Source organism: Coregonus clupeaformis, chromosome 21 (assembly GCF_020615455.1).
Source record: "Coregonus clupeaformis isolate EN_2021a chromosome 21, ASM2061545v1, whole genome shotgun sequence".
Taxonomy (NCBI): domain Eukaryota; kingdom Metazoa; phylum Chordata; class Actinopteri; order Salmoniformes; family Salmonidae; genus Coregonus; species Coregonus clupeaformis.
The window spans coordinates 8,551,207-8,574,145 of NC_059212.1; the positions used below are offsets into that span (position 1 = coordinate 8,551,207).

General features: G+C 44.5%; 2 protein-coding genes across 4 annotated transcripts in view; both read left to right on the top strand.

Annotated features, from left to right (window-relative positions):
• The window catches only part of LOC121531595 (cohesin subunit SA-2-like), a 28,603-nt gene extending 18,758 nt beyond the window's left edge, over nt 1–9,845 (top strand). Inside the window, exons 27-32 of one of the 3 annotated variants that reach the window (XM_045206183.1) lie at nt 1,672–1,898; nt 2,589–2,856; nt 3,559–3,666; nt 3,852–3,978; nt 6,263–6,340; nt 7,252–9,845. In XM_045206183.1, coding sequence (XP_045062118.1) covers nt 1,672–1,898; nt 2,589–2,856; nt 3,559–3,666; nt 3,852–3,978; nt 6,263–6,340; nt 7,252–7,275 — 832 coding nt within the window. In that variant the 3' untranslated portion in view covers nt 7,276–9,845. The other 2 variants (XM_045206184.1, XM_045206185.1) reach the window with 2 other exon arrangements.
• Nucleotides 9,846–19,766: 9,921 nt separating this feature from the next.
• LOC121531586 (ephrin-B1-like) overlaps nt 19,767–22,939 on the top strand; it is a 118,568-nt gene continuing 115,395 nt past the window's right edge. Inside the window, exon 1 of the mRNA XM_041836876.2 lies at nt 19,767–20,851. Coding sequence (XP_041692810.1) covers nt 20,733–20,851 — 119 coding nt within the window. The 5' untranslated portion in view covers nt 19,767–20,732. The remainder of the gene's footprint in view (nt 20,852–22,939) is intronic.

Here is a 22,939-nt window from a genome sequence, read left to right on the forward strand (position 1 = left end):
TTTGTAGTTGTCCACATACTCTAGGTCAGACCCGTCGAGTAGTGATTCTAGTCGGGTGGGCGGGTGCAAGCAGCGTTCGGTTGAAGAGCATGCATTTAGTTTTACTAGTGTTTAAGAGCAGTTGGAGGCTACTGAAGGAGTGTTGTATGGCATTGAAGCTCGTTTGGAGGTTTGTTAACACAGTGTCCAATGAAGGGCCAGATGTATACAAAATGGTGTCGTCTGCGTAGAGGTGGATCTGAGAGTCACCAGCAGCAAGAGCGACGTCATTGATATACACAGAGAAAAGAGTCGGCCCAAGAATTGAACCCTGTGGCACCCCCATAGAGACTGCCATAGGTCCAGACAACAGGCCCTCCGATTTGACACATTGAACTCTATCTGAGAAGTAGTTGGTGAACCAGGCGAGGCAGTCATTTGAGAAACCAAGGCTATTTAGTCTGCCAATAAGAATGCGGTGGTTGACAGAGTCGAAAGCCTTGGCCAGGTCAATGAAAACGGCTGCACAGTACTGTATATTATCGATCGCGGTTATAATATCGTTTAGGACCTTGAGCGTGGCTGAAGTGCATCCATGACCAGCTCGCAAACCAGATTGCATAGCGGAGAAGGTACGGTGGGATTCGAAATGGTCGGTGATCTGTTTGTTAACTTGGCTTTCAAAAACTTTTGAAAGGCAGGGCAGGATGGATATGGGTCTGTAACAGTTTGGATCTAGAGTGTCACCCCCTTTGAAGAGGGGGATGACCGCGGCAGCTTTCCAATCTCTGGGGATCTCAGACGTTACGAAAGAGAGGTTGAACAGGCTAGTAATAGGGGTTGCGACAATTTCGGCGGCTAGTTTTAGAAAGAAAGGGTCCAGATTGTCTAGCCCAGATGATTTGTAGGGGTCCAGATTTTGCAGCTCTTTCAGAACATCAGCTGTCTGGATTTGTGTGAAGGAGAAGCGGGGGGGGCATGGGCAAGTTGCAGCGGAGGGTGCAGAGCTGGTGGCCAGGTGGAAAGCATGGCCAGCCGTAGCAAAATGCTTGTTGAAATTCTCGATTATTGTAGATTTATCGGTGGTGATAGTGTTTCCTAGCCTCAGTGCAGTGGGCAGCTGGGAGGAAGTGCTCTTATTCTCCATGGACTTTACAGTGTCCCAAAACTTTTTGGAGTTAGTGCTACAGGATGCAAATTTCTGTTTGAAAAAGTTAGCCTTTGCTTTCCTAACTGCTTGTGTATATTGGTTCCTAACTTCCTGAAAAGTTGCATATCGCGGGGGCTATTTGATGCTAATGCAGTACGCCACAGGATGTTTTTGTGCTGGTCAAGGGCAGTCAAGTCTGAGGAGAACCAGGGGCTATATCTGTTCTTAGTTCTGTATTTTTTGAATGGGGCATGTTTATTTAAGATTGAGAGGAAATTACTTTTAAAGAACAACCAGGCATCCTCTACTGACGGAATGAGATCTATATCCATCCAGGATACCTGGGCCAGGTCAATTAGGAAGGCCTGCTCGCTGAAGTGTTTTTAGACTGACTAGACTGATATGTCATTCGTATGATATCATTAAGCAGGACAAGAGGACTGTGTCCACTCCCAGACATATGACTTTATGTTTAGTAGTGTGTGTGTGTGTGTGTGAACATGTGTAAGGTGTGTGTAACATCTCTCCTCTCTCCCTTGTAGTCACATGTATCTGGAGCGGTTCATGACCTTCCAGATGGCCCTACAGAGAGAAGACTGCTGGCTGCCTCTCATCTCCTACAGGAACTCCCTCCAGGCTGGCGGAGATGATGACAACATGTCTGTGGTCTCTGGCTACTCCTCCAGAGGGTCGTCTGTCAGATCCAAGAAGACCAAGGCTGCTACTCCCACCGCTACCGTCGCTGCAGCCAAGAGGAAACTGCCTGAAGGTAGCTACAGGACCAGGGAAGTCTGGAAGTCAGTCTGTGGTCACGTCATGGCCATGTTAGAGAGGACAAAAGTATTGATATCTGTCCCAGTCTGAGGTCATCTCCTACTGTAAACACTGTTACCCCTGGTAGGTAGATGATGTAGGCTCTATGGCTGAAATCACCTAGCCTGTTGGGAAGTGCTCACCGCATCTCTTACAGTCATCCAACCCTTTCAGAATTGTCTTTAACGGTGTGTGTGTCTTTAACGGTGTGTGTGTCTTTAACGGTGTGTGTGTGTGTTTAACGGTGTGTGTTCTCTAGCTGAGGAGAGCAGTAGCGGCAGTACAGATGTGTGTGTGTGTCTTTAACGGTGTGTGTGTCTTTAACGGTGTGTGTGTTCTCTAGCTGAGGAGAGCAGTAGCGGCAGTACAGATGTGTGTGTGTGTGTGTGTGTGTGTGTCTTTAACGGTGTGTGTGTCTTTAACGGTGTGTGTGTGTTTAACGGTGTGTGTTCTCTAGCTGAGGAGAGCAGTAGCGGCAGTACAGATGTGTGTGTGTGTGTGTGTGTGTGTGTGTCTTTAACGGTGTGTGTGTCTTTAACGGTGTGTGTGTTTAACGGTGTGTGTTCTCTAGCTGAGGAGAGCAGTAGCGGCAGTACAGATGTGTGTGTGTGTGTGTGTGTCTTTAACGGTGTGTGTGTTTAACGGTGTGTGTGTTCTCTAGCTGAGGAGAGCAGTAGCGGCAGTACAGATGTGTCGTGGCAACACCAGACCATGCAGACTCCAGTGATGATGCCCTCCCCCCACCTCACCTCCACCATGATGAGAGGTCCGGGGGACATGAGGGGGGAGGTCAAACGGGGGAGAGACGACAGCTACATGGGAGTGTACGCCCTCCCCTCAGACTCCCAGCAGCAGCCTCACCCACACACACTCCCCCAGACCCCACAACTCCACCAGACACCCATCGACTACAAGTAAGATTCTCTCTCTCCTCCCGTCTCGCTCTCTCTCCTCCCGTCTCGCTCTCTCTCCTCCCGTCTCGCTCTCTCTCTCCTCCCGTCTCTCTCTCGCTCTCTCTCTCCTCCCGTCTCGCTCTCTCTCTCCTCCCGTCTCGCTCTCTCTCTCCTCCCGTCTCGCTCTCTCTCTCCCTCTTCCCGTCTCGCTCTCTCTCTCTCCTCCCGTCTCGCTCTCTCTCTCTCCCTCCTCCCGTCTCGCTCTCTCTCTCTCTCCTCCCGTCTCGCTCTCTCTCCTCCCGTCTCGCTCTCTCTCCTCCCGTCTCGCTCTCTCTCCTCCCGTCTCGCTCTCGCTCTCCTCCCGTCTCGCTCTCGCTCTCTCTCTCCTCCCGTCTCGCTCTCGCTCTCTCTCTCCTCCCGTCTCGCTCTCTCTCTCCTCCCGTCTCGCTCTCTCTCTCCTCCCGTCTCGCTCTCTCTCTCCTCCCGTCTCGCTCTCTCTCTCCTCCCGTCTCGCTCTCTCTCTCCTCCCGTCTCGCTCTCTCTCTCCTCCCGTCTCGCTCTCCTCCCGTCTCGCTCTCTCTCTCCTCCCGTCTCTCGCTCGCTCGCTCTCTCTCTCTCCTCCCGTCTCGCTCTGCTCTCTACTCTCGTTCTTTTCAGGTATATTTTGACATATACCTGAACCACCAGTGTGGTTGTCTAACCTATTGTGGTGTGTGTGTGTAGTACCCAGGTGACGTGGATGCTGGCTCAGAGGCAGCAGGAGGAAGTTCGTCAGCAGCAGGAGAGAGCCATGAACTACGCCAAGCTCAGGACCAACCTGCAACAGGTCATGTAAGAACACACACACACACACACACACACACACCCCATCCCTCCCTAACCCCGAGCTCAGGACCAACCTGCAACAGGTCATGTAAGAGCTACTTCCTTTTCAGATCTTTGTGGACTAACCAGTTGACGTACTGCTACTCTATATTGATGGTCATTTGAATGTACTAATTATGGTGTGTGTGTAGTCGGCGTGGTACAGGGCTGATGGAGGAGGATGAGGAGCCTATCGTAGAGGATGTGATGATGTCATCAGAGGGTCGTATGGAAGATCTCAACGAGGGCATGGACTTTGACACCATGGACATCGACCTGGTGAGACCTTTGACCTTTTACTACACACTTGGTTTTTAAAACCTTTTACAGCGAATTATGTGGTGATCCAGAAATATCTCTCTCAAGAAACACTAAATATACTGAACAAAAATATAAACGCAACATGTAAAGTGTTGGTCCCATGTTTCATGAGCTGAAATAAAAGATCCCAGAAATGTTCCATACGCACAGAAAGCTTTTCTCTCAAATGTTGTGCACAAATGTGTTTACATCCTGGTTAGTGAGCATTTCTCCTTTGCCAAGATAATCAATCCACTTGACCAGATGTGGCATATCAAGAAGCTGATTAAACAGCATGATCATTACACAGGTGCACCTTGTGCTGGGGACTATAAAAGGCAGCTCTAAAATATGCAGTTTTGTCACCCAACACAATGCCACAGATGTCTCAAGTTTTGAGGGAGCGTGCAATTGGCATGCTGACTGCAGGAATGTCCACCAGAGCTGTTTACAGATAATTTAATGTTAATTTCTCTACCATAAGCCGCCTCCAACGTCATTTTAAGCCGGGTGTATGCTACACGACTTTCAAAATCCTAACATCGCTAAACCTCTCACATTAAACGACCATCTTTCCTGTAGTTTTTTTTGTCTTGCCAACTTCGTGGCGCACACATTAAACGATGTGGCACAGACGGGTCACACATTACAAGATTCTTCATTTGGTCTTGAGGATTGTCGATACCATACTGTCTTGCGAAAACAATGTGATGTGATTAGATTGAATGTAGCTACAACGAGCTGTGGCTCACAGCAGCCTCAAACGTTTTCAGACATTCACGCTTGCCATACAGAGTTGAAATACTGTATCTAGCCAACATTTTGAATTTAATAACGTTGCTTGTGAACTTCAGAGCTGTAACAATTTGACACTTTGGTTTTGGTTTTAAAGGCAAGTACAAATGCATACTAGTAGTAGTCATGGCTCCTGTGCGAGAGTCTACGCATCCTGGGTGATGCGACACAACGTAATCTCACTGGCTTCTTCTCTGGCGAGCTCTCATTTGGCTATTTCTGATCACCCTTCTCAACTTGTCGTTGCACATCTAATAATAATAATATAATAATAATATGCCATTTAGCAGACGCTTTTATCCAAAGCGACTTACAGTCATGCGTGCATACATTTTTGTGTATGGGTGGTCCCGGGGATCGAACCCACTACCTTGGCGTTACAAGCGCCGTGCTCTACCAGCTGAGCTACAGAGGACCACATCTCACACTACAAGAGCATTGCCGATTTTGTGTCAATATCGGGACGTCTGGGACGGCTCAAAGACTAGATCGGTAGCCCTCAGATTGCGTCTCTGACCTGCTCACATTAAACGAGCATCGGTGATGGCCGCGTGCCCCGAGTAGGCAACGACATGCGGATTCTGTCTCCGATCTCAAACGTGTCTAGGATAGCTACATCGGGGTCAAAATGGTGGTGTACACCCGGCTTTAGAGAATTTGGAAGTCGTAACCGACTTCAGTGGGCAAATGCTCACCTTCTTTGGCCACTGGCATGCTGGAGAAGTGTGCTCTTCACGGATGAATCCCGGTTTCAAATGTACCGGGCAGACGTGCTGATATGAACAGAGTGCCCCATGGTGGCGGTGAGGTTATGGTATGGGCGTAAGCTACGGACAACGAACACAATTGTATTTTATCAATGGCAATTTGAAATGCACAGAGATACCGTGATTAGATCCTGAGGCCCATTGTCGTGCCATTCATCTGCCACCATCACCTCATGTTTCAGCATGATAATGCACAGCCCCATGTCGCAAGGATCTGTACACAATTCCTGGAAGCTGAAAATGTCCCATGCTCGCCAGACATGTCACCCATTGAGCATGTTTGTGTTCCTCTGGATCGACATGTACGACTGCGTGTTCTAGTTCCCGCCAATATCCAGCAACTTTGCACAGCCATTGAAAAGGAGTGGGACAACATTCCACAGTCCATAATCAACAGCCTGATCAACTCTTATGCGAAGATGTCTCGCTGCATGAGGCAAATGGTGGTCACACCAGATTTGTTATGGTATCTGTGACCAACAGATGCATATCTGTATTCCCAGTTATGTGAAATCCATAGATTAGGGTCTAATTTATTTATTTCAATTGACAGATTTTCTTATATGAACTGTAACTCAGTAAAATCTTTGAAATTGTTGCATGTTGAGTTTTATATTTTTGTTCAGTGTATAATTATCACAATCAGCTCATATAGGTAGAATAAAAATATTTTCATATTTGTTTCTCTCTCCTTTCTCCAGCCCCCCTCTAAGAACAGGAGAGAGAGATCAGAGCTGAAACCAGACTACTTTGACCCTGGTTCCATCATGGACGAGTCTGTAAGTAACTCTTCTTTTATACTCATAACCATTATTACTTTATAGTAGTACTCTTCCTTATACATACACAGGGCTCTAAATTAAACATTTTCACTGGTAATACTGGTGCTCCCAACTTAAAGTTAGGAGCACCTCGATGAAATTTAGGAGCACCAGAAAATAATATATATTTTTTAATTGATTGAGATACAACCTATATGAATTCTAGCTATGTTTAAAGCACATATTGTGCCCTAGAATCTAATATGTAACGAGCTCCTGGGTGTCACAGCGGTCAAAAGTGCTGCACCGCAGTGCTGAGGCGCCACTACAGCCTGAGGTTCGATCCCAGGGATTAAATGCTGAAGACTGATTTGGTTGAATACATTCCTTTCGCTTTTTCTGTTGGAAAGCCTGGGAAGTTCCCCTCAGGAAGATGACGAAAAGGGGTGGGGTCTAGTAATAATATAATAATAATAATAATAATATGCCATTTAGCAGACGCTTTTATCCAAAGCGACTTAGTCATGCGTGCATACATTTTTGTGTATGGGTGGTCCCGGGGATCGAACCCACTACCCTGGCGTTACAAGCGCCGTGCTCTACCAGTTGAGCTACAGAGGACCAGCAACAAGCTAGCATGCATAAGATACAAACTAACGCCGCATAGGCTACTTTGTCCGACAAAGTAGGAAAACAAAACGTTAAAACAAGTAAATGCCTCTCTTGAGGGGAAACAATTTTAGTCCGTGCCAATCAAATGCTTCATTTCTGCTCAGAGACAATCAAATCCAAGCATTGACAGCCAGCGCTGCATTCAAACACACAATCCCAATACTGGAAGGGTGGCTCAGCCTCACTATAATAATACCTAAGGCATGTTGTTGCTAAGTGCTTTTACAGATGTGTAATGACACCTTTTCTCTCTGCAGGTCCTTGGAGTGTCCATGTTTTAAACTGGTCTTTGTAGACGGAGAGAAGAGGAGAGGCATAGTGTATTTATGGAGAAGTTAAGATGCAGATCAGGAGTCTTCTTTCTCTGGTTTATCCTCCATGGTCTAACACACACACAGTGTTGCTCGCTCAGAGGGGACTGAATGAAAACAAAATACTTTTATAATCCTTGGGTAAGCTTTCCCCTTTCAGTTAGTGGCAAACCAGTTCCAAACCTAGAGGAATCCTCGAGACGTTTAGTCTGAAGAATGTTCCATAATTCTAGAATGATTTATTTTTCTTCCAACTGGAGATGAAATGAGTTCTAACGTAAGAGCCTTTCGTTTTTCAATGTGTTCTAACCCTGTCTCTATGCTAGTATAGTGAGTAACCCGGTGTGGTGTAGTAATTTATAAACAGATTGTTAGTAGAAAGCTAGCTAGCAGTGCTGTGGTATTAGTGGATGGACATGGTCTTTATGCTGTTTTCCTTTCCCCCATGTTGGACTGTCAGTAGAATCTGTTGGTTCTGTGGTTGTGATGACAACTGCTGGTGGTTCTGTTGGTGACCTGTTGAATAGATCAGCTGTAATGGTAATGGATGTAGCTGCACACATCCAACCCTTGGTCCAAGTAAAGGGCATAACTGTTTTCCAAGAGCAGATTCCTTCATACGAAACGAGTAGAAATAACCCCACACGGTTGTAAATGCTTCAGGATAGTTTCTTGAAGGTCTCTTCGTCATATCCGACTGTGTGTGGGTCCGGTGTTTCTATTCAGTCTGACTGAGGACCCCTGAGGTTGCTGAGAAGAGGCCCAGGGTGCGTCTCAAAAGTAGTTCACTATTTAGGGAATAGGGTGCCATTTGGGACGCAGGCCCAGTGTTTAACAAGGAACTAAGCTGTCACACAAGTCCTGAAGCTTACCCAAAGATTTGGACCCTTCTCCCCATCTGTAGAGACTTCTCTCCCGACGGACAGCGAGGTGATTTTCTCTCTGGTAGTGCCACCGCTGTGCTGACTCGGAGACAAGCAAGCAGCATGTTAATACACAGAAAATACATTTCTCCCTCTCCAGAAAATCCAGCACATTTACTGTTGAAATAGCTATCTCTAAATTTTAAATAAAGTTATATATGAATCGGTGCTGTTTTTATAACTGCATTTTTTAAATTAATGTTCAACATAAAAAGTTAAGGTTTCAGAAATGTGTAAGTAAAACTGTTTGAAATGAAAAGCATGTGTAGTCATGCGGCAAGGAAGATTTTTAAATTTGTATTTTTGTTTTTTCTTCGTCTTAATAACGTCAATTTACAATAAGTGTAAATTAGTTTGGACTCATCATGGAGAAAAAAAATCTGACTTGTGAAATCTCAGCTTTATGGTTTTCACCTTCAACATCATGAGTAATAATGTCCTATCGCGAAACTCCACAATATGAAGCTGTATAACTAACTTAAAGCCAGTCATCATTATAATCCTATAGAAAGGTTGAGGTTGGGTTCATCCCAAATGGAACCCTAGTGCCCTCACCAGGGCCTATATTCCCTCTTGGCCCTGGTCAAAAGTAGTGCACTATATAGGGAATAGGGTGCCATTTGGGACATTTATCAACAGCAGCAGCACTCTGGCAGCTAGACAAAGCTTAAATGTGACATTAACTATTATGTCGTCCATAAGTTTTAATGAAATGTTTTGTCTACTGAGGTAAATCTATCTACTTTAATCATTCCATGCCTGAGCCTTAAACATGCTATAGTGGAAGGAAATCAACTCCCCTGTCCAAGAAACTGCCCCTAGCCCCATAGAAATAGTATTACTAGAATAAAGTTGCTCTGGTCTGTGTCGTTTTTGCCTATTCTAGTAATTCTGTGCCTATACCCATAGGTACCTGTGTATATCTGATAGGAATGGATAAGTAAGGTATAAGCAATTTGGCTTCATCCCAGCTAGTCTATCAGGGGGGAAAGGTGAAGCTACTACCGTATTGCTTATACCCATCAGATTACTTCAGATCTACACTAGCACCTAGGGGTTAAGGGTTGAGGTAGCCTTGGAAAGCTTCTGTAGACGAGATTTGGAAGGATGGCCTCGCGAGACTAGGGTCGAGGGTTGTAAGGTATGTTTCTGGACAGGTCCTAAATCATTTTTTCTCACTACTCTTCTTCCGTGTCAGAGAGGTAACCATGAAAGGTGATTATTGGTGTTATGATGACAGAAAACATTAAAGATGGCCCAGATGTGATGTCGATGAAGTAGATATAACAGCCTGTGTGTGTTTTACCTAATTATTATTTCATGTAAGTAAATACTTTGGAGTAAAAATTACTGTGGCTTTTGTTTTGTCACTAACTACCACTACATCGGTATAATTCCTTTATTTGATCCTTACTGTATATAAAACAAACATCAAGCTTTATTTTCATTTGTTGTGTTTTTCGGTTTTTGGCCATTTATGTATGTTGCATTTTTTCATATATATATATATACACACTCTTCCGCGATATTGTTTGTTCCCCATCCTATTGCCACTCACTCTCAGATTTGTACATGTCTGGAGACAGTCACTTTTTGAATAAAAGTCAACCAACTCGACATGAGTGCTGTGATCTATTTAATCAGTTTGCATTGTTTGAAAATAAACTATTTTAGTTTATTTAACCACAGCTACTCATCGCCTCTCCTCAGAAATGAGAACACCCTATTCCCTACACTACCTCTGGCCAGAGCCCCGTGCACTATTTACATTTTAGTCATTTAGCAGACGCTCTTATCCAGAGCGACTTACAGTTTGTGAGTGCATACATTTTCATACTGGCCACAACCCTGGCGTTGCAAGCGCCATGCTCTACCAACTGAACTACACCGGGGGCTTGTAATTATTGGAATTGAAAAGTATTGTCAATTGTGGCAACACTCAGTTTGTTTTACAACGTGTTAATGTCTTATGCCACCTACTGGTCTTAAAGTCTTATGCCACCTACTATTAAATCGTAGACATGTAGGTATAATTCTAAAAAGCCATAGCCTTATACCAACAGCAGAGGGAAGCAGAGTACTGAGAAACAGCAACAATCCGGAAAATGTATATGTTACTGTGAAAAACAGGATAGTTTAGTTCAATCAAATGGTGCATGTACAGATTCAACAACATGTTTGAAAATTAAAGATTATTTGGGACAAATACTATGTACTTAGTTCTAGTTTAACCTGATATTATTATTTTCTGTGCATTGTTCTGCACTATATAGGCAATAGGGGGCCATTTTGAATGCACATACAGTGAGGGAAAAAAGTATTTGAGCCCCTGCTGATTTTGTACGTTTGCCACTGACAAAGACATGATCAGTCTATAATTTTAATGGTAGGTTTATTTGAACAGTGAGAGACAGAATAACAACAAAAAATCCAGAAAAACGAATGTAAAAAATGTTATAAATTGATTTGCATTTTAATGAGGGAAATAAATATTTGACCCCTCTGCAAAACATGACTTAGTACTTGGTGGCAAAACCCTCGTTGGCAATCACAGAGGTCAGACGTTTCTTGTAGTTGGCCACCAGGTTTGCACACATCTCAGGAGGGATTTTGTTCCACTCCTCTTTGCAGATCTTCTCCAAGTCATTAAGGTTTTGAGGCTGACGTTTGGCAACTCGAACCTTCAGCTCCCTCCACAGATTTTCTATGGGATTAAGGTCTGGAGACTGGCTAGGCCACTCCAGGACCTTAATGTGCTTCTTCTTGAGCCACTCTTTTGTTGCCTTGGCTGTGTGTTTTGGGTCAGTGTCATGCTGGAATACCCATCCATGACCCATTTTCAATGCCCTGGCTGAGGGAAGGAGGTTCTCACCCAAGATTTGACGGTACATGGCCCCGTCCATCGTCCCTTTGATGCAGTGAAGTTGTCCTGTCCCCTTAGCAGAAAAACACCCCCAAAGCATAATGTTTCCACCTCCATGTTTGACGGTGGGGATGGTGTTCTTGTGGTCATGGGCAGCATTCCTCCTCCTCCAAACACGGCGAGTTGAGTTGATGCCAAAGAGCTTGATTTTGGTCTCATCTGACCACAACCCTTTCACCCAGTTCTCCTCTGAATCATTCAGATGTTCATTGGCAAACTTCAGATGGCCCTGTATATGTGCTTTCTTGAGCAGGGGGACCTTGCGGGCGTTGCAGGATTTCAGTCCTTCACGGCGTAGTGTGTTACCAATTGCTTTCTTGGTGACTATGGTCCCAGCTGCCTTGAGATCATTGACAAGATCCTCCCGTGTAGTTCTGGGCTGATTCCTCACCGTTCTCATGATCATTGCAACTCCACAAGGTGAGATCTTGCATGGAGCCCCAGGCCGAGGGAGATTGACAGGTCTTTTGTGTTTCTTCCATTTGCGAATAATCGCACCAACTGTTGTCACCTTCTCACCAAGCTGCTTGGCAATGGTCTTGTAGCCCATTCCAGCATGTGTAGATCTACAATCTTGTCCCTGACATCCTTGGAGAGCTCTTTGGTCTTGGCCATGGTGTAGAGTTTGGAATCTGATTGATTGATTGCTTCTGTGGACAGGTGTCTTTTATACAGGTAACAAACTGAGATTAGGAGCACTCCCTTTAAGAGTGTGCTCCTAATCTCAGCTCGTTACCTTAATAAAAGACACCTGGGAGCCAGAGATCTTTCTGATTGAGAGGGGGTCAAATACTTATTTCCCTCATTAAAATGCAAATCAATTTATTACATTTTTGACCTGCGTTTTTCTGGATTTTTTTGTTGTTATTCTGTGTCTCACTGTTCAAGTAAACCTACCATTAAAATTATAGACTGATCATTTCTTTGTCAGTGGGCAAACGTACAAAATCAGCAGGGGATCGAATACTTTTTCCCCTCACTGTAAATCCCAGACCTAAAAATGTTTGTTTTCTTGTTTTAATTTATCAAGTGTCAGTCAGAGTAGCCTTTGAAGCCCAGGCTTCTCACGTTCTGTTCTTCTCATGAGTCAACGAGACAGAGTTTGGAAGGGTGGCCCCGTCACGAGACTTGTGTCAGAGCTGCTTTGCCTGTGTTCAGTATGTGTATATAGCTGGTGTGTTCCTGTGAATGGATTGAGCAGGCTGTGTTCAGTGTATATAGCTGGTGTGTTCCTGTGAATGGATTGAGCAGGCTGTGTTGCCTTTTTAAGTGTATACATTGTACGTGCCTAGCTACTCTTAACAGACAGTGTAGATTCACCACAAGAAAATCAAAGAGCAACGTCCATCCCACTTTTGATATTCTACTAACTAGTATGTCATTCCATGTAACGTTCCCATCTTTCTACGTTGTGCGTGTCCTGTGTTTGTTTATCTCCTACCTACAGTTACAAGTTATGCAGAGCACAGCTCTCCCATGCTGGGAGCAATCAGCTGTGTCTGTCGAGGGGGAGATGGAGGGAGTCGATGGCTGTTATCATAAAAGAGAGTCTGGCAGTAGATGAAAGGCTGTGGAGGCCTCTATTAAACCGCTCTAAAGAGAATCTCAGATCAATGGCTGCTCGTTAGAATGGTGCAGGGAACGAGGGAAGGGGTGAATAAAAGAGGGGTGAAGGGAAGGGATCCATTCAGCTCCATTCACTACAGCTGCTGTCTGTGATCTGGTGAATGGTGCAGGGAAGGAAAGAGGGTTGAAGTGAAGGGAAGGGTTCCATTCAATACGGTACTTGTCTGACAGGTCTGGAGAGGCCTGTCCTCCTTCCATCAAACATCTCTCTCATCCCTCCTTGTAGAAGGACAAAGTACCGCTGTGTAGGGAAACTAAAAGGGTTCCTTTCTCAGTCTTGAACTTACTCAAACACGTGTGTGTGTGTGTCCGTGAGCATGTGTGTCCGGGATCCCGGTCAGTGCTCTGCTCTGGTGTGTGTCCGTGATCCTGGTCAGTGCTCTGCTCTGGTGTGTGTCCGTGATCCTGGTCAGTGCTCTGCTCTGGTGTGTGTCCGTGATCCCGGTCAGTGCTCTGCTCTGGTGTGTGTCCGTGATCCCGGTCAGTGCTCTGCTCTGGTGTGTGTCCGTGAATGTCTAGAATCTCTCTCACTGCCCTGCTCTGGTGCGTGTTGACAGGATCAGGGCTGAGGGGTTAAATCCCAGCCTGGCAGTTCCTCCAGCTGCAGAGGCCAGAGATATGGCTTATATTTACTCCTGATAACCCGAGGGCCCCCTCTGCGTACCAAATGGCACCCTGTTCCCTATTTTGTGCACTACTTTTGACCAGGGCCCATAGGGACTATATAGGGAATAGGGTGCCATTTGGGACCGAACCCTTCAGACCAGCAATCTGAAGCCTGGGCAGTGGACTTTAGCGGATGCTGGGCAGGTCATGGGAGGTCTGAGAACTGGGTTAAGTAAGGGGTCAGTTAGAATAATAAAACAGCCAGACAGTTACTCTGATCTCTGTTCTATTCCGGAAATAACAGTTCAATGTGCATCCTTTCTGTAATTTAATCGATTAGAAGCAGTTAGTGTTAAAACAAAGCCTGTAACATTTTGTCTGTAGGCTGCACCTCAAAGGGTTAAATCCATAGGATTCTAATTCCGTGGTTAAATCATTAATGAAGTAATCAGTTTTAATCTCGCTGGGGTTGTCAGGGCAGATGGAAGAGAATAATAATTCACTAGTCTCCTCTTTGGCCTTACACAGACAGGCAGGCAGACAGACAGGTATGGAATGGTTGAGAGAATGCCAAGAGAGTGCAAAGCTGTCATCAAGGCAAAGGGTGGCTACTTTGAAGAATATAAAATATATTTCGATATGTTTAACACTTTTTTGGTTACTACATGATTCCATATGTGTTATTTCATAGTTTTGATGTCTTCACTATTATTCTACAATGTAGAAAATAGTAAAAATAAAGAAAAACCCTTGGAATGAGTAGGTGTGTCTAAACTTTTGACTGCTACTGTAGGTCCATTATAATTGACACATACAGTTGAAGTCGGAAGTTTACATACACTTAGGTTGGAGTCATTAAAACTCGTTTTCCAACCACTCCACACATTTCTTGTTAACAAACTATAGTTTTGGCAAGTCAGTTAGGACATCTACTTTGTGCATGACACAAGTAATTTTTCCAACAATTGTTTACAGACAGATTATTTCACATATAATTCACAATTCCAGTGGGTCAGAAGTCACTAAGTTGACTGTGCCTTTAAACAGCTTGGAAAATTCCAGAAAATGATGTAATGGCTTTAGAAGCTTCTGATCGGCTAATTAACATAATTTGAGTCAATTGGAGGTGTACCTGTAGATGTATTTCAAGGCCTACCTTCAAATTCAGTGCCTCTTTGCTTGACATCATGGGAAAATCAAAACAAATCATCCAAGACCTCAGAAAAAAAGATTGTAGACCTCCACAAGTCTGGTTCATCCTTGGGAGCAATTTCCAAACGCCTGAAGGTACCACGTTCATCTGTACAAAAAATAGTACGCAAGTATAAACACCATGGGACCACGCAGCCATCATACCACTCAGGAAGGAGACACGTTCTGTCTCCTAGAGATGAACGTACTTTGGTGCGAAAAGTGCAAATCAATCCCAGAACAACAGCAAAGGACCTTGTGAAGATGCTGGAGGAAACAGGTACAAAAGTATCTATACCCACAGTAAAATGAGTCCTATATCGACATAACCTGAAAGGCCGCTCAGCAAGGAAGAAGCCACTGCTACAAAACCGCCATAAAAAAGCCAGACTACGGTTTGCAACTGCACATGGGGACAAAGATCTTACTTTTTGGAATAATGTCCTCTGGTCTGATGAAACAAAATAGAACTGTTTGACCATAATGACCATCGTTATGTTTGGAGGAAAAAGGGGGTTGCTTGCAAGCCGAAGAACACCATCCCAACCGTGAAGCACGGGGCTGGCAGCATCATGCTGTGAGGGTGCTTTGCTGCAGGAGGGACTGGTGCACTTCACAAAATAGATGGCATCATGAGGAAGGAAAATTATGTGGATATATTGAAGCAACATCTCAAGACATCAGTCAGGAAGTTAAAGCTTGGTCGCAAATGGGTATGCTGACCCCAAGCATACTTCCAAAGTTGTGGCAAAATGGCTTAAGGACAACAAAATCAAGGTATTGGAGTGGCCATCACAAAGCCCTGACCTCAATCCTATAGAGAATTTGTGGGCAGAACTGAAAAAGCGTGTGCGAGCAAGGAGGCCTACAAACCTGACTCAGTTACACCAGCTCTGTCAGGAGGAATGGGCCAAAATTCACCCAACTTATTGTGGGAAGCTTGTGGAAGGCTACCCGAAACGTTTGACCCAAGTTAAACAATTTAAAGGCAATGCTACCAAATACTAATTGAGTGTATGTAAACTCCTGACCCACTGGGAATGTGATGAAAGAAATAAAAGCTGAAATAAATCATTCTCTCTACTATTATTCTGACATTTCACATTCTTAAAATAAAGTGGTGATCCTAACTGACCTAAAACAGGGAATTTTTACTAGGATTAAATGTCAGGAATTGTGAAAAACTGAGTTTAAATGTATTTGGCTAAGGTGTATGTAAACTTCCGACTTCAACAGTACTTTCTATTTAGTCTTTGACATTTAAGTGTGGCCTGGAGTTTTTTTTAAACACAAAATAATAATCCCTCACCCCTCCCCCCAAAACAAATATGGGCTGGATTGAATGGCGTAGTTACTTCTGGTATAAACGCACCAAGCGATTTACCAAGGTATACCCCTGGTATAAACGCACCAAGCTATTATTTTGTTTTTAGAGGTGATGTGTGTAGATGGACCATAGAGATCCTGCAGACAGAGAGAGAGCGAGCCAGAGAGAAAGCAAGCTCTTTGTAGCTAAGAGAGCCCCTGAAACCTTTGCTTCTTATTAAAACCTCACAGAGTTAGTCCCTGGGTATGTGTGCTCTCCTTAAAATGTGTGTTTGTGTCCCGGCGTGACGTCAGTGAGACTGACAGTGACACGTTAATCAAGGGACTCAGGACTGTGACCTGACAGCTGATGGGAACAAGTGGGTTCAGACAGCTACGATACCGCTCTGTCTCTCTCTCTCACGCACACAAACAACCCTCCGTCCCTCTGTCTTCTGCTGAACCCCCCCCTCTCTCTCCAGCCCCCTCTCTCTCTCTCCAGCCCCCTCTCTCTATCTCCAGCCCCCTCTCTCTCTCTCAGCCCCCTCTCTCTCTCTCCCGCCCCCCTCTCTCTCTCTCCGCCCCCTCTCTCTCTCTCCAGCCCCCTCTCTCTCTCTCTCCAGCCCCCTCTCTCTCTCTCCAGCCCCCTCTCTCTCTCACGCACTCACGCACTATCACTCACTAACCCCAATCTAAAATGTGAGTGTGACCTAACGGCAGACAGTAAGTAGCCTGAGTGACCTAACGGCAGACAGTAAGTAGCCTGAGTGACCTAAAGGCAGACAGTAAGTAGCCCGAGTGACCTAAAGACAGACAGTAAGTAGCCTGAGTGACCTAAAGACAGACAGTAAGTAGCCTGAGTGACCTAAAGGCAGACAGTAAGTAGCCCGAGTGACCTAAAGACAGACAGTAAGTAGCCTGAGTGACCTAAAGACAGACAGTAAGTAGCCTGAGTGACCTAAAGACAGACAGTAAGTAGCCTGAGTGACCTAAAGACAGACAGTAAGTAGCCTGAGTGACCTAAAGACAGACAGTAAGTAGCCTGAGTGACCTAAAGACAGACAGTAAGTAGCCTGAGTGACCTAAAGACAGACAGTAAGTAGCCTGAGTGACCTAAAGACAGACAGTAAGTAGCCCGAGTGACCTAAAGGCAGACAGTAAGTAGCCTGAGTGACCTAAAGACAGACAGTAAGTAGCCCGAGTGACCTAAAGGCAGACAGTAAGTAGCCCGAGTGACCTAAAGACAGACAGTAAGTAGCCTGAGTGACCTAAAGACAGACAGTAAGTAGCCTGAGTGACCTAAAGACAGACAGTAAGTAGCCTGAGTGACCTAAAGACAGACAGTAAGTAGCCTGAGTGACCTAAAGACAGACAGTAAGTAGCCTGAGTGACCTAAAGACAGACAGTAAGTAGCCTGAGTGACCTAAAGACAGACAGTAAGTAGCCTGAGTGACCTAAAGACAGACAGTAAGTAGCCCGAGTGACCTAAAGACAGACAGTAAGTAGCCTGAGTGACCTAAAGACAGACAGTAAGTAGCCTGAGTGACCTAAAGACAGACAGTAAGTAGCCCGAGTGAGAGTCTTCCTCTAGAATGGAAACAGTCCTTCAGGCCATGAAGCCATCAAAGGAGGGACATGTGTTGGTGTAAAACACACCGATGTGAGATCTGATAGAGAGGAGGAGGCTGTCTGACTCATTTCCTACAGCAATTATGAATCGGTTACTTTTTGAGGGTGGTACTATAGTAACTTTGATTCAGTGAAATGAGAAGGATGCTTCCTGAAGCGATTATGAGTGAGGCTGTGAGAGAGGGGGACGTCTGAGCTGCAATCAGACTTCTTCTAAACAGGAAGTGGTTTTATTTTACTCTTATTGTGGCTGTGCTGAAATCAAAGCTGCATGAATCACTGCAATAACAATTTCAGAGCCTCATAACCCCAGAATAACAACTGTGTGTGTTCCTCTCCAGTTGTTAATGTGTGTGTGTGTGTGTGTGGTATTGATTGCAGCTAGAATGAGCGAGTCACAAGTCGGCCACGTACTACCCATAATCCTCTCCTCTAGATAACGAGGGGTTAACCATTTGATCCTCCGCATTCCGAAAGGCTCCACTCATACGTGTGTGTGTCTGTCTGATGAAGGCCATTGTTGTCGAAACGTCAAATTTTAACCAAGTAGTAAGAGTTGTTAACCAAGAGTTTTTAATATTGAGCGAGTGTCTCAGGCTACTTTTTCTGATGTTAATGTAATTTTGGGCTGTACCTCTTAAACCCCTTGAAGCGATCTGTTTACTCCAGTCCTGAGCAGAATGATGATTAGGAAACAACTTTCTACAACACATCTTCTATAGCACAAACCAATATGAATACTAGCAATGATGCAATGAGCAACACAGTGGATTACCTGTAAGACATCAACCTTCTAGAAACGTATACAGGCTACTGAGACTGGCCAGTGACAGCTGGGATAGGTTTTATCAGAAAGCAATAAACTAGAATTTCTTAGATTTTATTCACTGTGGTACTGCTGACCTCATGCCTTGGCCATGTCTCGCAGTGATGATGTCATAGTTTCAGTGTTTGCTGAGTGTAAATATGTGATAGAGAACCACAGACCTCAGTCTCGGGGTGTAGCACCATGTTTCTGTTCATGTAGAATGTGGACCACAGGTCTGTGTTCCAAATTGCAGCCTATTCCCTTTATAGAACACTACTTTTGACCAGAGCCCATAGGGAATAAGGAACAGCAGGGTGCCATTTGGGACGGTTCCAGTGGTCAACTGTCCTCTTGGAGAGCTAGGTCTGCAGGCTTTTGTTTCAGCCCTGCTGTGAATTTGATTTGCCCCTCTGTAGAAGACCTACAACACAAATCTATGGACTCTAGCTCCAGTATACAATTACTAAATATTATAATGTAAGTGTAAATGCCTGCTGTCTTTCTGCTCTGATGTTAGTCTGCTGGTGATCTGTCGGTTGATCTCTCCTCAACCATTAGGGGGCAACGTTGATTATAAAAATGCATGGGCTCAAACTTATAGTGAACACACACACACTAGTGCAGTTATGCACGCAAACACACACAATCACACAGACACACACATACAAAAACACATTGGCACAGAAACACACACACACACACACACACACACACACACACACACAGGGGGCACAGATATGGACATGATCAATTAAGTGTCTAGCATTTCTACCATCAATGGACAGCCCCTATTGCAGGGATCATCAACTACCTTCAGCCAGCAAGCCAATGTTTTCTTGAGTGGATGGTCATGGAACATAATTACAAATTATTTGCAGACTGCAAATTGACCAAAAGAAACCCAAACAGATATAATATTTGACTAAAACATAATCATTTCAAACCTTGCTTACATTTGTATATGATCACATATATCTCTCTATTACATGTGGGAATACTTTGGAACAGATTTTTTTTGCTCAGAAAACTTGGGTGGCCGCAGACTGCCAGTTAAGGAACACTGCCCTATTGTGTATAACAATACGTTCCCATGAAGTTCATTGTCTGACCTTGTGATGCTTAGACTGAGATTCAGGGGATCAATTCACACCACTCTTTTTGAATAAAACATGCTTGAAATAGCCTAAAGATTAAAAAATAATTTTAATTGTACTAATTTTTCCCTATGTGATTTCTAATGGGTAAGCCATTGCATTAGCCTACATGTTTACTTTTGCAATGTTCACACATATATTTATTTTAAAGGGGGGAAAGTTTTAAATGGGTATCAGAGAAATGGACTGTGGTAATGGACCGGAGAAACACACAAACACCGCTGCCCGAGTTCCGGACAGAGCTATCTGATTGGTTGCGGTGGATGATATCGTGAGCTGTCAACCGCGCGCCCGGGCATCAGGTTACGGTACAGCCGTTTAGCTCGAGGAGAGGAGCAAAGCGGGGGACGTCGGGTTCCACGCAGTGAACGAGAGAGAGAGACAGAGGAGGGAGAGAGAGCAAGTCCTGACCCTTGGTAGACTAGACCACTTCTAACTGTGCGTCCCTAGTCTACTAGCCTACTGCACAATAAATAACTAGACTCGGGGACAAAGAGGACATAGCTACTGCCCGGCCTACTGCTGCATGGTGGGAATCCGGGCAGTGTGTTGAAGAATGCAGGCTCTAGCTCAATCGGACCTCTCACATGTTCTAGGACGAATAGAGAATAGGAGAGGAGAGGGGGAGCGCATGAGGGGAAAGGAAATATTTACTACATTAACTGACCGCAGTTTCCCTGCTCTGGAGAAGGGAGGGCCGAGGAGAAGAGACGGATAAAGTGTGTTCTGACGGGAGTGCTGCTGATGGAGTTCTAACTGATGATTGCGTGTTGTCATCTATTCTATGAAAGAGAGTGACAGGTACAGAGAGCGTTGCTTGGAGATATTATTTACCTGACAAAGACATCGGCCGATAGGCTACGCTTCTGAAGGCAGAAATAGCCTAGCCTGCAGAGAAACCTCGGTATAGGTTACCTGATCTAACGAGGAACCGGATCGGTGTGACATTAGGGACAAAGACGAGAATAAAGAACTTCCCCCGTTTCTCAACTGCAGGTCAACCGGATCACATCCCGCCTTGAACCTCTTAAAACCGTAATTTAGTGCCAACGGCTGTTGACACGAGCGCTTTGCGGACAGCGGAGGTTTAAACGGGGATCTGAAGACACACCGGACAGAGAGACATGTATCTAACATCGACCTCACATGCACCCGACTGACAAACACACGAGCCACAGAAGAAAGCGGTAGATAGCGTCTGCTGCCCTGCCACGCGCACTGCGGCTCCGACGCTCGGCTCACTCTATCTCCCGGTTGTGAGAATGGCAGGGGTCGCGTGCTGGAAGTGTTACCTCTGGATCTTTATTGTCGTATTTAGGTCGACGTTACCTTCTGACGCCAAATCACTGAAAACTATTATCTGGAGCACTCAGAATGCCAAGTAAGTGTCATATTTAAACTCAATAGTGTCAAATTTGGCAAACTCGTTGTGTGTGTGGAGAAGGGAAAGTTAAGAACTGTCTTCAAATTCACTATTTTCCAATGATGATGACACATGAAGTTGGCACCCATGATACGATCAGAAATCAGAACAATATGTTATGGATAGCATTGTGTATTTGGCACATTCCTTAAAGCTAGGATGGGCCTGGAGAAATGTAACCACTCTCAAATTCATAGTCAGAGCTATGGATGCAAGGACTGGCCATCCATGATATCAACATGATAGTTTTAACATGTTTTGAGTCTTGTTTATGTTTACTTTGTTTACAAACATTGGAGTAAAAGTAAAACAAGCATAGGCTATATTTTGGGTTCTGATGGGGTACGACAGTTGAACTAAGCTCATGAGGCATCTATAAGTTATATTCTTCATGAATCAATAGGCTATCATTCATTTATAAGAAGGGATGGATATTAAGATATCCTGCGCCACAATGTCTGGCTCCCGAGTGGCGCAGCGGTCTGAGGCACTGCATCTCACTGCTTGAGGCGTCACTACAGACCCCCTGGTTCGATTCCAGGCTGTATCACAACCGGCGGTGATTGGGAGTCCCATAGGGCGGCGCACAATTGGCCCAGCGTCGGCCGGTGTAGGCCATCATTGCAAATAGGAATTTGTTTTTAACTGAGTTAAAATAAAATAAAAAAATAACCTGGCTAGTGAAATTGTGTCTTTTCAAATATTGCATGGCACATTTATTGGACCCGGGCTAGTAAAATGTGCAGTCTACTAGCCCGTTTGGCCAGTGCCCAAAATTCATAAATTCCATCCCTGTTTATAAATAAAAAAATGGATGTAGCAGCTAAGGATTATAGGTTTAAGACAGTGGTATTTAACCGGCGGTACTGCCGGTGGTCAGCGGAAATATATATATTTTTTAAAGTGGAATGAATATTGCTAGCAACAACATAGTAAACGAATTTTGAATTATATACCTACAGTAGAAAAGAGGAGAATATCTTATTTCTAATTTACATTTGAGATTTTAGTCATTTAGCAGACGCTCTTATCCAGAGCGACTTACATTTAGTGAGTGCATACATTTTCATACTGGCCCCCCGTGGGAATCGAACCCACAACCCTGGCGTTGCAAGCACCATGCTCTACCAACTGATGATGTCAACTTCACTTCTCAACTCCAAATGTTAAGCAAATTACACTCACTTTGAAAAAGCACCCGCAAATAGGCTGCCAGTGCAGCAAGTAACCCTAACCTTTTTTTTTTTTTTACCAGCTAAACAGCTCCTTTTAGCGAATGTGTGTTTGGAGTTACCTTTCTAGCTAATAGGCTATATTAGAGTTTACACTTCCTCTTCCAGTTATAATGTGGGGAGGTCAAAATAATGAAAAACTATCCACCAAATCTATTAATTTTTAAATATTGATTATTTCTCCTTGCCTTTTCATTCACCTGATGATAAGTCAAGACATAATATATATATATATATATATATATATATATATATATATATATATATATATATATATATATATATATATATTTTTTTGCTAAAGTAATGATGGGAGTCCCTGGGTCGCCGGTTTGCCTGGGAGGGGGTCCCTGGGAAAGAAAATGTTGAAGACCCCTGCTTTAAGCTATAACAGAGTCCCAATATGTGCAGTATTTTCCTCTCCAACTCTCCAATTTATGGTAGAATGAACAGCGCGAGCAGGCAGCGGAATGAGAAGAGAAAAAAAGCCACCGGCGAACGGTGCCAAGTGTGTCAAGGTGTACTGTAGGCAAGCTCCCAGCTTGCGCAACTCACTCAAGGAAATAAAATGTCGCTCCAGTTAGTCTCAAACTCTGAACATGCCCTGGCGAGAGAGAAAGCCTTGCCTGTGCACGCGCTGTGCAAGCTAGGGCTTCCAGGACACACACTTTCCTAATTATAGTTTCAGAGAGCCGTCTCGAGCCTATTGGCAATAAAATAATGTGTTCTGGTAACGTTTATCACTCACAGACTGAGTCTCTCTCTCTACACCCACATCACATGACCCGTTTATGGAAATCATTTTCTGCAGCGT